Source organism: Orbicella franksi, chromosome 9 (genome assembly GCF_964199315.1).
Source record: "Orbicella franksi chromosome 9, jaOrbFran1.1, whole genome shotgun sequence".
NCBI classification, from domain to species: domain Eukaryota; kingdom Metazoa; phylum Cnidaria; class Anthozoa; order Scleractinia; family Merulinidae; genus Orbicella; species Orbicella franksi.
In genome coordinates, this window is record NC_138153.1 from 6350894 (window position 1) to 6364705 (window position 13812).

At 40.7% G+C, this 13812-nt stretch overlaps 2 protein-coding genes across 5 annotated transcripts in view; one reads left to right on the forward strand and one right to left on the reverse strand.

Annotated features, from left to right (window-relative positions):
• LOC145496856 (vacuolar protein-sorting-associated protein 36-like) lies at positions 1-9713 on the forward strand. Its single transcript, XM_081476619.1, has 15 exons — positions 1-197; positions 334-402; positions 1002-1072; positions 2129-2243; positions 2399-2491; positions 2975-3061; positions 3258-3290; positions 3835-3912; positions 4761-4816; positions 5339-5417; positions 5934-5999; positions 6671-6735; positions 7367-7451; positions 8458-8534; positions 8939-9713. Exons 1-15 carry the CDS (start codon positions 93-95, stop codon positions 9033-9035), a joined length of 1176 nt encoding a protein of 391 aa, XP_081332745.1. The 5' UTR covers positions 1-92; the 3' UTR covers positions 9036-9713.
• The window catches only part of LOC145496848 (uncharacterized), a 21678-nt gene continuing 17340 nt past the window's right edge, over positions 9475-13812 (reverse strand). For all 4 annotated transcript variants that reach the window (XM_081476605.1, XM_081476606.1, XM_081476607.1 and 1 more), the window contains 4 exons: positions 12941-13708; positions 12283-12328; positions 11627-11832; positions 9475-11098 (listed from right to left, as the gene is read on the reverse strand). In XM_081476605.1, coding sequence (XP_081332731.1) covers positions 10844-11098; positions 11627-11832; positions 12283-12328; positions 12941-13708 — 1275 coding nt within the window. In that variant the 3' untranslated portion in view covers positions 9475-10843. The remainder of the gene's footprint in view (positions 11099-11626; positions 11833-12282; positions 12329-12940; positions 13709-13812) is intronic.

Below are 13812 nucleotides of genomic sequence, written 5' to 3' on the forward strand. Positions count from 1 at the left end.
ACAAAAACATGGCGGTTAAGAAACATAATTGAGATAACAATTGAGATCAGTACTGAAAAAAAGCTGCATAGACGTGTAAATTGAAGTTTGTCATGGATCGTTTCAGCTGGACTTCTTCCTCAAATTTATGTGTTTTACCAGGCGAATCCGGTGTTCACCAGCAGTCTGGGATCAGAATATATGATGGAGACAAAAAGGTAGAAAGTTTAGTTCTGTTTTCACGGTAGCAGAGAATCAGGAAAATGATGAAGTTTTGACACAGTACGTACAGTCGCTGGTTTTGTTCTTGATTTTGCAAACTGAAACAATAGTTTCTTTAATATCTTTGTTCAGACAACGTTTGAAAATGGTACTCTAAAGCTCACAACACACAGAATAGTCTGGGATGATTTGGATCAACAGGTAAGGTGCACAAATAGAGAACTCCAAATTAAGCACTTTAAAAATAACGCCCCTCTTGATTCAGTACCACTCTGAAATAGCTAAGAAAACCCTTACCTCTCTCAAAGTCCAAGTTGTACTCTTTACATTTTTGGTATTATAGCCCCATAAGTCAGTTTGGTCCGACATATACATGTAGATTGTGGCAATTTTGGTCTGATGTGTATACCAACCCAACCCTCTTGAAGATTAGGTGTGGGTCTCATGACTGGAGGACAAAACTTAAATCTCATGCCTATAGATCAATTTCTAATGCTTTGCTGAAATATTTGAGCTGCTACAGCCTTCACTGAGACACCTTGAGAAATAAGTAAACTTGAACAATGAAACAACAGAAAAGTTCATATGACTTCTCTGAAAATCGTCGGACTCATTCAGTCATATTTGGGTCATCTTGATTTGAAAATCCTGGCACTCCTAGAATAAAAGTAGGGAGGCAAGTGGTGGGCAATGATGCATTAAGGGTGAAACTGAACCTTTAAGAAGTAGCTCTGCTCACACCACCCTCCCTCCAAGCTACATACAGTTTGTTATTTTATTCATTCAATGTTTGTATATAGGACAGAGCCATATCAGTGTCATTGTCCCTAGTAAGTAAAGTGGAAGAACAATCAGGTGGCTTCATGAGCAGGTTTGTGACATTTACATGAAAAGTGTAATTTGATGATCACTACCCAGGATAGTAACTGTTCTTAAGGTGTGAAAAAGCTAATAGGCTGGTAAGTCCTCTAAAATAGCCATTTGATCAACAATTTTCCTCCACCTATGTATACTGTACTTTTCCTAACCATTTCTAACATCCTGCTCTTTGGTCCAGACACATTAACCAGTCAAAGCCAATGTGACACACCCCCTTCCCTTCCCTCCTTTATAAGCAAAAAAAACATTTATGACTCAAAGGAGGTCTGAAATTGACAATTTTGAATCCACAGAAAACCTTCCCTTCTTCCCGGTGTGTTTGTTTAAAGTACATGTAATGGCTATGCACCTATCATTGTTAAGCCCCAGGGTGGGGGGCGAACAGGCTACCCACGGCAAATTAACTCACCGAGCCTTCCTGTGGGTAGGGACTTTGACACTTAGGTGCTGCCCCAGGGTCAGGAATTTGACATTGCCGCCATCTTCGAAGATGGAGAGAACCTGGAAATGGGTCTCCACTATGGGTGTGAAATCTGCACAAGAGAAGATCCAGATGGTGGCCAAAAACAGATTCCTTGGTTCCAACGTGACACACGTTCCATGTGGTACCACCAATCTTGTGCAAAAGAATCTTGGCCACCATCACGCTGCCCCGCAGATGATTTCACCTTCCTAGGTGAGAATGTGGTTCATGTATTACCATTAATAAACACTATTTGAAAGCTATTTAATAAAGCCTCATCAACTATTAAGGTCTGTCTCTGACAGAAATAAGTCACCATGGGGGCATGAATTTGAGATTAACTTGGTGCCCAGAGGTGGGGTATTTGACTCTGGCGTCCTTGAAAATGTCAAATTACCCTGGGTCTGCATGCCCTCCCCCCCCATTTCCCACAACCCTAGGGCTTAACATTGATAGGTACATTATCTTTGAATGATTGCATTATTTTTTTGAACTCAAGAAATGAATTGCACACGGAGATGGGATCTGTTCTGATTTAAGTTGTTTTTTGCTGATGCCTATTCTTTGATGATTTTTTCGCTGCAGTGCAAAAGTGATTGTAAACTTCCACCCACCTCCAGCAAACAAAGAACCTGGTCCATGTGTCTCCAGTCCATATGCTTGTGTCAAGTTTTCTTTTAAACAAGGAGGACATTCAGAGGTAAAGACAAGTTAGTTAAGGTATTTCTTAAAGGTTTAAAGAAGATTTTTTTTCTTGGTGAAGTTATAGACATTGTAAAACTACAATTTTATAAAGTTTTGATTCTTATCCATTCTCATAACACTCACTGGCTATCTTTCGTGTTCTGTTTGTAGTTTTTTGCTCGGTTGGTTGAGCAGATTAACAAGAAATCATGGGTGCAACAACATACCCAGTCAACCTCCAGTGGCACAGCAGGAAAGCAACTGGTAAATAGGATCTCTGACAAAAACTTCAGACCATCTTTGTTTGACATGACAAAAATGTGCCTTTTTCAGACTGTTATAAGCACATAACAATGATGTTGGCTTTTTCTGATCAGGAGTTCTGGAAAAAAATATTTCATAAACAGTAATTATTATATGGCTTGTGTTTGTAGGTGATATAATGCATGCTCTGATTGGTTAACTCTAAGGCATTACATGCATTCTCCCATAATGCCCATAGGCTGATTAGGGGCCTGCAAAGACAAAGCAAAAAGCCATATAATAAACAACTTATTGACCTTGAACGTTCAATCTCTACGGGAAAATCTCCAACCTCTCTGCCTTGCTGCTTTGACCTCACTATCGCTTTGTTAATACAGCAAGGTCCTTCATGGAGATTCTCCTGTAAAGACCTCACTCTTGGTCATAAGCAGTTAGCAGTAATTGTTATCAGATTAATTATGAACATTTTAATCTCTCTTTTAGGGTCAGCCCAGAGGAATTGGAGGAATAGTAGGAATTGAGAGAAAACTAGAACAGAAATCTAAAGAGACTGATGACTATATTCAAAAGGTGATAAATACTGAGGTTCATTTGACTGACTGGGTAGGAATGCCACACAGATGGGAAAATATTTCACATTGTGTATGAGAGCCATCAAACCCCACACTTCCTATTATGTCTTGGTAGCTTGTGCTTTCAAGTTTGGTCCAATAGCTTATTTATAAATGCTAAAGTGTTTAATATTTTCCATTATTTCTGATGTTAGGCATTTAAAGATTTAGATGCTCTTATGGAGAAGGTATGAACAAAATATTTATAACAGTTTTGTTAATTCTGCAAATTTTAAACCATTCTATGGTCTGTGAATCCATCTCATTTATTAAATAATAATTGCTTGGCTGCAACACTTCGGAATCATTCACTTACGATCACTTAGGAGACATCACTTTTCCCTGGGTAACGTTTGGGAGAGTAGGGATGATACAGTGGTTAGAGCATTCTCCTCCCACCAATAGGGCCCGGGCTAAAATCCTGGACCTGGCGTCATATGTGGGTTGAGTTTGTTGTTGGTTTTCATCCTTCAAGATCCAAAGGTTTTTCTCCGGGTTTTCTGGTTTTCCTCCCTCCACAAAAACTATCACTTTCCAAATTCCAATTCGAACCAGAAAAACTGGAGTGGATGAAGAACCACTCTATGGCTGTGTCTCTGGTAATTCCCATTTGTTTTATTTTATTTAATATTTATTCTGCTCTTTAATTCAGAGAGTCGTTCCCACTTGCCAGTGGGTGTAGTTCAGGATGGTTCAACTTACAGCTTGCTTTTCTTTTCTAAATTTCACCAGGCAAAAGAAATGGTCGCCATCGCTGATAAAGTGGCCTCCAAGCTGGAGGAGAAAAAAGGTTCAATTACTGAGGATGAGGTAAATAACTATTCTTATGCGGTTAATGCCCAGTTTCTGCATCAACGCATTAACCAGCTTGGTCATTTGATCCAATTGTGATATGTGGTCGCCAACACAATACTATTGGTGAAAATATTTGGGATGGTTCCTTCCCAAGAAGAATGCCTTTTGGGGATGGGGGATCAGGGCTCCTTTCCTGAACAGTGCCTTGTAATTGAGACTACCTTCCACAGAGATAATACAGTGTAGTTGTCAGCTATAAAGTGAAGTGTTCGTTTGAAATCATATACTATAGCTTTTTTAAAAAAAATTGGAGGTAGGACCTAGTTTATCCACAAGGAGCACACAATCTTGTTGAGTAAGATGGGAGTGATTAAAGGAATGTAAAGAATGAATAGTTTACCTTTGTCTCAACTTGTTATCTCTTACGTGCACTTTCAGCTAAAACCACGTTCTGCAAAACACTATAACGCTGAACTCGTACCTGGGCCTATTCACGCTGTGCCAAAATGTTCTGGCTTTTACATATAAATAGATGTTAATTGACAAGTCAATTAAAGTTAGTGGTTCTGTAGAGCTATGTCATTCATCAGGATTGAAATCTTCAGACGTCTCTGAAGTGGCTAAAGACTACTCCATTTCCGAGTTACCTTGTGCCTCTGTTTCAAAACGAGTTCGATTTGCATGAAAATGAACTTCTAGGCGGAGCACATTTTCATATGAATGGGTTTGCACTAAGACTCGTTTTGACACAGAGGCAAAAGGCAACTCGGAAGTGGCCTATTGAATGCATAAAAACAGACGAAAAAGTACCTTTTGTGCACTATTCGCGTTTCAATAATTTGAGTGTTTGTGTCACATTTCAGACAGTTACATTCAAGTCATACCTTCTAAGTATGGGAATAGCTAATCCTGTGACAAGGTAATTAAATGTTAGTAGTGAATTCGTGAATATAGTGAATATTAACTGAAAAACAAATTGGGTTATTTTTACTCTGGCACTTCAAGAAAACAAAGGGATAAACAGGCAACATTCAGGCCCCTGCCACACTACGCCGGAAGAATTTGAAAAGGCAGCTTTATTTCTACGGTTAGGCGTACCGTCCATACTAATCCGTCACGAAAACGGAGCTTTTCAAAAACACTCTTCAAACCGGAGAAATGTGAAAACGCCGGCTTTTCGTTTCCGTGTGGAGATAAAGCATTTGAAAATGGAGTTTTCTGATAACGATGACCTCACGATAATAAAGCAATTTCCCCGACCGAGGTTTTTTCAAGCCGAAATCCAAAATGTCTTAGTTTCTCCGGCATAGTGTGGACGGAAAACATTTGATGCGTTTTGAGAGTGAAACCTCCGTTTTCAAATTCCTCCGGGGTAGTGTGGACCCGGCCTCAAGCCTAGTCTTCCTTTCTATGGCTGAGAATGTACTTTTTGTTGTTTCAGGGAGACACACGGATCGGGCGCGAGTTACCATAAAGAACTAGCTAAAGAACTGGGGACATTCTTACAAAAGATCATCATGGTAAGATTACTAGGCTTCGTTACTTGCAATAAGATGATTTTAAAACACCAAGTTCTAAGGAAAAACGTTGTTCGTGATTATTAGCTCTGATTCTACGAGTAAGTAAGAATGCCGTGCAATTATTTTCAGGTTTTATCTTTTTCATTGTCATTCAATGATTGTTTATGAAATTCGTTACAACGTGGTATCAATTAAGAAACACTCAAACAGACTCTGACAAGAAGATAAAGATAAAGAGACAGTTATATATATGTGTGTAAGGTCTGCGAGGGAACCTCGCTCAAAATGCGGAGCCCTACACATCCAGGACTCAATTGTAAAGCCAACGCGAAACTTCAGTTGAATTCATGAAGGCAGAGGGTCGGATACTCGTGAAAATAACCTGAAAATGACCAACAGCATACATGTTTTACCGGTTGCTGCAATGTTGTGTAGCAGAAGTGAACATAGACCTTTAAGGAATGGTCCGAAACTAAGGACGCTACATAGACTTTTTTATTTGATTTTTTTATCAAGGATGAGGGAGGCATGATGACCTTGACTGATGTGTACTGTAGGTTCAACAGGGCCAGAGGAATGGAGGTTTGCATTTTGTCAGTTTTTATGGATTTTTCTCCCTCATCAAGAAAATCATTCGACATAACACAAACGGTGTATAAACATTCCAGTTTTTTTGTGTGGTTCTCTCTTTCTCACGTCTTTGGTTCACGTTATGCTTACTTTGGGAAGTTTTTTTCTATTTTTTTTTTTTTTAATTTGAGAAACGTTATCAAGTTTTTGTCAATGGTATAGGCCCCATTATAGAAGGGCGGCCTGAGTATCCCATAGAGCGGTTTTAATTTGAATGTCGAAAAGTAATTGGTTTTGCGCTTGCTACGCTACGCGATTGGTTTAAAAAACTCGCGCCACTTTTTCATCCAATCAGAAGTAAAACCAAAACCAATCGTGACTAACTTGGAGTTTTGATTGGTTCACTGTATTGTCTGTGTCCTTTGTGATTGGCTAGAGTGATTACTCTGGTTTTGGTTTTACGGCACTCAATTGAAAACCACTGTATCCTGTTAATTCCGATTGTAAACCTTAACAATTTCCCTACTCGATATCCCGTTTTATCTGATCTTAATATAGCATATCCCACCAATTCTCCCCCGCCCTCAATATCCTGTATCCCGTTGTTTTTTAACCTAAATATCCCGTATACCGAAAATCCCTAATAGGGCTGACCCTCATCGAAATATTGTCTCTCTCTCCAGCTGGTCTCTCCTGACGATCTAGTAAATGCGGCCAAAATGTTTTCATCTGTGAATATGCCACTAAAGTAAGTTTAATGCACTATTGACCGACTTGTGAATATAACTCTTCGCTTTTCACAATTATGACCAATGTTTGTGTTCACCTTTCTATCAGTGATCTGGCGGCGGTTTGTCCTACTCACACCTCTGGCGTGCCGCCTTCGAGACCGTCCCCTTCCGTCAGGGCGTCAAGCAGTTTCTCCCAAGAACGGGCGGTGCGCTTTGCCCAGTGGCCAGCCTTTCAGCTTACCTCCATCACCGCAGGATTTCTTCCAGCGCGCTGTTCACGGGGATAACTTTGATTACTTCTTTGAATTTTTAAACTGGAGGGTAAAATTAAGGATTGCTTGAACGTTTAACAATCCCCCGGGGGAGTGGGGAGGAGGTGGTTGAACCTTCCAGAGTCACCGATTTCTCCAGAGCCATCTGATTTCTTGTCGTCTCAGTCAGTGGTCGTATAAGGAATGTTACCAAATTACTATAAGTTAAACTTCACATATTATCAAATACTTCTGGTTAGTGATCACCTTGGGTTTCCAAACCTATGGTCGCTTACTGGAGGTTTCATTGTAATGTATTAATTAATGTTTACCACTGAAGCTTATGATGTGTCGTAGAATGTTGTCTTTACACGTTTTTGTTTACGTTGCATTGTAGATTACGAGCTTTTGACAGTGGGGTCTTGGTTATTCAATCCTTGTCTCACAGTGACGAAGAGGTAATACGGACAACTAAGCAAATTGTAAGTATGTCCACACCATTTTTTCCACTTGTGACTCTCGTCCTTCTATACATATAAAAAAAAGTTCAAATAACTTTTAAACCTTGCAATCACTGAACATAACGTCGCGCTAAATAGGTAAGTCCGAGCTTCAGTGCTGGTGAATAAGTCGATGAAGGAGGACACACGAAGCCGCAAATTTAAAATAATTAGTTACTAAAATGACGAAATGGTGGCCTCTGATTTTATCAGCGATCTGAAATTAATAAAATACATTTCCACTTGTAGCGACACCCGAGTGTTTTAGACTTGAAATGGAACAAGTAACGTTGAACGTTTACTTTAGTGCCACTAAACAGTCTTTTTCACATAATTTGACGACTTTTTGATGGGTTTTCTGTGGATTAACCAATCACATTAGGCTTGTCGACTCCACTCACACTTTTCCGAGATGTTGATTGGTCGAATCAAAAGAAACCCGTCAAAAATCAGGTACAGCAGTACCGCGTGCGTCGTTTTTAACATGAGGCCAAGAAACGCCTTGCACTAGGCCTGAGGAATTTTGAAAGGGAGGTTTCACTCTGAAAACGCATCAAATGTTTTCCGTCCACGCTAGGCCGTGGGAATTTAAACACGCAACAGCCACCGGTCATTTTAATTTTGTTTTGTGTTTGGAAAAACCTCAAGCGGAGAAATCACATGATTATCGAGAAGTCATCGTTTGAAAAAGCTCCGTTTTCATGTTTTCTGTCGACACGAAAACGAAAAGCCGTTGTTTTCAATTTCCTCCGGTTTGAACAGTGTTTTCGAAAAGCTCCGTTTTCGTGACGGATTAGTGTGAACGGTAGGCCTAACTGTAGAAATAAAGCTGCGTTTTCAAATTCCTCTGGCGTAGTGTTTTTTAATCAACGGAGCCGGATGGTGAACAGAGATTTGTGAATAGTTTAGTGTTAATCTATCGAAAGAATCAGGCCGTGATATTTGCTATCAGTCTAATGAAAAACGCTTTTACCTGTTTTCCTTTTAGCTTGATGAAAAGTCGTCATTAACAGCAGAAGAACTGGCTCACCTGGCCAAAGTCTCTGTCATGTTGGCTAAAGAACGGTAATGTTGGATACTTCTTCCTTGTCTGTGAGTTTCTGTGCTCAGTTTTAGTGAAATCTTATGATTCCATATTGCTGTAACAGAACCTTGGGGTCAGGCAACATGTTATTTGTAACGTATTCGAACCACGTCGAGATCGGATCTTGTTCAATCCCCTCCCCCTCAATTTTTTGCCACTTGAATATTTTTCCTAGGTTAGTTATGACTTATTTATGCTACTATTAGAGCGGTTTTCAACTGAGTGTCGTAAAACCAAAACCAAACCAATTACTTATCAATAAGACTACTCAGCCGATCTCAAATCGTAGTAAAACCCAAACCAAAGTAATTGTCTAAGTACTTTTGACACTCAATTGAAAACCGCTCTAATTAATGATGTAACAACAGGTTGCTATTTTTGACAGGCTCCTGGTCACAGAACAAGCTGGCAAAGCATGCCGGGATGACAGCGTCGAAGGTCTCCGATTCTATCCCAATTTGTTCCTTGAAAGAACTGAGTGAAGACCACCGTAAGATCGTGGGAGTTTATTAAACTAAGACTAAAGCTTTTCTGTAAAGGTTTCATGAGTGTAGGCAGTTGGCTTAGACCTGAAATGTTTGTCATCATCAAAGCCCTGGGTTCTGCGGCGAGGGGAGGGGGAGGGAGACGCCAAACTTTTCGGACTAGTTCATACCTGTAGTGTTTTCCTTCAGCTGCAGTAAAAACGGCATTATCAGTTATGCCATACGTGCTACAGCCAGCGTCTTGACAAGGCCCAAGAACAACAGGCTAGGACACAGAAGCCGCTAACGCCCTGTGTTTCCAATACGGACGAAGGCGCTACAGTTAAGCAATGTATAATAAATTTGTTCTTGTACGAGGACCACTTAATTGTCAGTCCCTTGGAAAACACACGACAAAAGCCTCTCAGCACACAAGGAAAAGCGAGACAAATAACTAAAATCATGAGAATGGGAAAACTATTCACGCCTGAAGGGAGGCGCAAAATAATATCCTTTTTAATTAAAAATTCTCATAATAAATGTACAAAAAGTTCTTCAATAAAAGTGATAATTCGTAGTTTTGTTACAACTCACAATACTTTAAAAAAAACATTATGAAAACCACTTAGAAAAACTATATTATATAAAATTTTCTTTTAAGTTGATACATTCTGTGACGAAACATATCGAACTATACCTAGCTAAATATCTTTTAATAAATGAGGAAAGTTTTAAGTTTCTAAACTGTTGGGACTCGTTAGCGGGCAAGTAAAACAGTAACCTCAAGTTAAATTTATCGCGAGTTTGTCAACCTGACTTCAAGATGATAAATAGCTAAGCTTTGGGTTGATGTCAAAAAGCCTTTCCTTTCTTTTGGCTTGGTGTAGAGGTGTAGTATGTGTGAAATGCGCGAGGAGTGCCTCTCAAACTGCCGTTCTTTTTGAAGACTTGTTAATGGGAATCTTAGCTAAAAAACAGTTTTGTTCCAAATCGTTTGTGTTTAACTGTTTCTGTGATTTGAATTCGATATTTCTTTACCTGTTTTCATGCTGGGCGTTTCGCTTCTGCTATTTTAGGATTCTAGATTTCCCGCGCGCCGCCATGTTATATTAATTTTTGCAAAGCTTGATGGGAAATAATTATGACGGCTTTCCGCGGTAGGACGTTTTTAAAATGCAACATAACGCGAATGTACAGATGTTAAAAAAGGCTTCAAATCTTTTATGACTTATATTCGAGATGAACATGTACAGGTCCAACAAGAAATCTTCCTCTGTAGACTACATATTGAGATCTCTGACCAGGCAATGACGTCAAAATTACCATAAAGTAAACATGGAGAGGCCCAGGTGGCCAAAGACTTCGTATTCGAACTGCTTACAGAAACATTAACTTAGAACCCCAGGATCAGAACCATCAGGTATACTTTTGAGCTTAAACTGCTTCTCAGCCAAGATTCCCTGTTAAGTTTCCATCTCGATACTATTTTTAGAGTTTAGTGCCAGAAAATCAAATGCTGAGCCACAATAAACCAAGCTGCCGAAGAATGGAACAGACTTTTTTCAGGGCCAAAGCGTTTATCTACAACCTAATGTATGCTAAGAACCCTGGATTTTCTATATGCAAATTCATAAACTTACGATCCAGTTCAGAATTATAAAATATCCTACAAGTATACACGAGGGTCTCTCTCCAGCGCGATGGTGCTGTAGAGGTCGAAAGCTCCTCGGCAAACCTCGGCCAGTTCTCGGAAGCCTTCAGATTCCTTTATCATTCTCGTAATTCCTCTGTGTTTTCACCCTAAGACTTTAACTCTTTCATCAGAATCATCGCTCAATATGGCCCTTAACTTTGAGACAGAGCTCATTTACTTTGTCTTCTGGAAAATAACTGGTAGGTCCTTGCGACATGTCTATATAAAGCAGCTTGGCAAAAATCAAAGCCAGTTGTCCTGCGGGTGGCCAGTCAAGAAACTCGAACAATAAGGGAATAATGGGTTTTCTCAGCGCGTCTGCTAGCGTGACTTCTCTTTGGCACATTTCGGATTTGCAGTAACGCTGTGTCACACAACATATCACCACCTGGAAAGAAATGATGACATATGTAGTCAGAAACGTTACGTGACGATCTTTATAAAGGCTCCAAAAGAGACCGGCAAGTGTTAAGCTTGGTAGAAACCCCGGGAGGTACTCCCTTATATGGCTGTATAGGTATGTGCGGTCCCAAAGGATATGGAATTTCTGGCCGTTTTAGTCTCACATAGGGTACTGTTTTTGCACTCTTGTCTTGATTCCGGTTTTCTTTCAGAAGCTACTTTTTCATCATTATCGATAAGACTATCAACAAAAGCCCTTCACAATGCCTTCAACATCAGGCTGAGTTAGGGAACTAACTATAAGACAGGTCTGAAACAGGGTAGATAGGGTATCGAATTCTATATCAGGCCATGAATAGGGTAGGGAAAATCACAGATTTTGGTCTTAAATAGGGTAAGGGTTTTGTGAAGCGGGCCACAAACCTCCACCTGATTTTTCTGGGAGTACCCCCCCCCCCGCTCCCCCTCTCTACGGGCTAGAAACAGGAGGGAGAAGACATTTATAACGATCCACCTTTGAGGCTCTGATCCCGGCGTCGATCTCCGCAAACAAAGAATCTCCTCCGCCCATTTGACCGATATCCATCCAGCACTGGAACCCAGACTCCTCAAGCTTGTTCTTCAGTAGTTTGACAGCGTCCTGAAGATCCCATTGATACGAGATAAACACTTCGGGGCGGACGTCAAGCACTGAAGGGCCAGCGCTATCAGTGTTGTCTACTAAAAATAAACAGATGTACGAGGGATTTAATGAAACAAAAAATGCGTTTACATATTCTTGTAGCTTATACTGCCGGAACCAGAGTTCGAAATGAAGATGATCCTTCCTAAAGAGGGTCGTCGTTCTTGGTAGCGATAGCTCCCCGGTCCCACTTCCCTACATCAACCACCGTCTGCAGTCTTGATATTACCAGGTTCCTAGTTCTATATTTCGCCGGGGTAAATCTCTTTCGCCGTCCGTTTCGGCCGTTCGTCTTGGATACGAATCAACCGCAAAGTTAGACTAGTCATGATACCGAAATGACAAAAAAGTTCATGAAAAGTTAAAAGAAAGAGAACATTCGATTGATTTCTTTCCAGCATTTTGCTCCCTGTGGTGTCAATAAGTTCAGCCCTTGTTAAGCTGCGAAAAGACGACGCATAACGATAATAATAAGAAATTCTACTAACCTTCACTTGTTTTCTGTACATCTGGGAGACCACTCAACTCGTCAGTCTGAAAAAAAAATGTTTTGTTCATAGGTAATTTTTTTTCTTCACGTAATACCAGAAAATGAACCGGCAACGAACCGTACCGTGAAACGCTGTATGGCAGTTACTCGAGGAAGCGTAATTCTTTAATCTTTTTGTCAATTTTCTTAAGTTCTACACCTATCAAAAAGTCGCAACAGCTCGTGAATTTGTCGCAACCGGCTTCTTTCAATTGACTTACCCGAAAATTCTTACGTTCGCCGTGTTGATTGGCGGAAATTGCTATGTATACCCAGCAGTCTCACGTGCGAAAATAGCCAAAAGAGGTCCGCAGAAGACAGTAACGAAATCACTGTGTGGAGCGAGTAAAATCACCGGGGTGTCGCTGGCGTAAAACGGTGGGAAACCCATCATAAGAATATAAAACAATAAAAAAATACACTTTTAATCAGAAACGGTTTGGGCATTTTACTTTTGAACAAAATGCCGCTACCAATTGCTTAGCTTTTCTTTGCCAATCAAGGCAGCTAAAAAGAAGAGGAAAAAAGAATCAACATCTGATAAAACGCAGTGAGGAACAGTCTCTTTTTTTAAGCCAAAGGATCTCATGGCTGAGGCTTCAAAAATTCTAAATTACCTTGCTTGTCGAGCCGCGCCACTCATCTAAACCAGGAACATCCAGACGTGAGCGGGCGCCGAATGTCTTCGTACAAATCAATTTTCCGTCGTTTGAAATCGGAAGGAAGTGGATGCAGTCACTTTGTGCGCAGGATTGTGTCTTGTGCTTTGCGCCAGCTTTGGCTGAACACGATGGACAAGCCACACACAACTCGTAATACATGTTACGAAGGCATGCAAAGTCACGTGATAAACTACTCAAGATCGATTCCAGGCGCTCGCGGACCAGCGCGGCCACACCATTTCCATTGTCAGACTCTTTCGTTTGGAGAACGACTTCGACAAACGACTGCTTGCAAATGAGAAACAAGTCAGTCTGGCCCAATATAAACCTAGCAAGGTTTTGAAACAAGTTCGGTTCGTCCTTGCATCCCAGCTCCGTGCACCCAGCGATGAAGCGAGACACAAGCTGAGGAAAAAGCCCGTGTGGAAGAAAGCCATCGGGAAAGTAGATATAGAGCGAGCAAATGCCGGTGAAAGACGTGTCTAGATCAATCTCTGGACATGAGCACAGCTGAGCTGGTACAAAATACTTCACAGCCGGTGAATCCTTGTCGGTGCTTTCTGGCGTGAATCTTGCGATCAGACCGTACATTTCCATCATAGAGAGAATGTCGCTCTGTGATTGGCCATCACACAAGAACTCATTAAACACGTGATCTACCAAGCGCATGCTCAGAAGGCCAGTTTGCTCCAGCTCGTTCCAGGCTGCGGCATGACGCGGATTCTTGAGAAAAGAAAGAAAAATAACACATTACTCTAGAGAAAAAACGGTCAAACAGACGTCGTTGTATGGCTGTAATTTTTCCTACAGCGCACGTTCTCATTGGC

What these genes read in the sequence shown, in the direction of transcription:
- LOC145496856 (XM_081476619.1), top strand. Translation starts at nt 93, where the DNA reads ATGGATCGTTTCAGCTGGACTTCTTCCTCAAATTTATGTGTTTTACCA. An exon ending in TAGATGCTCTTATGGAGAAG is followed by an intron (nt 3,291 to 3,834) that starts GTATGAACAAAA and finishes AAATTTCACCAG; the next exon opens with GCAAAAGAAATGGTCGCCAT. An exon ending in GTTCAATTACTGAGGATGAG is followed by an intron (nt 3,913 to 4,760) that starts GTAAATAACTAT and finishes GTCACATTTCAG; the next exon opens with ACAGTTACATTCAAGTCATA.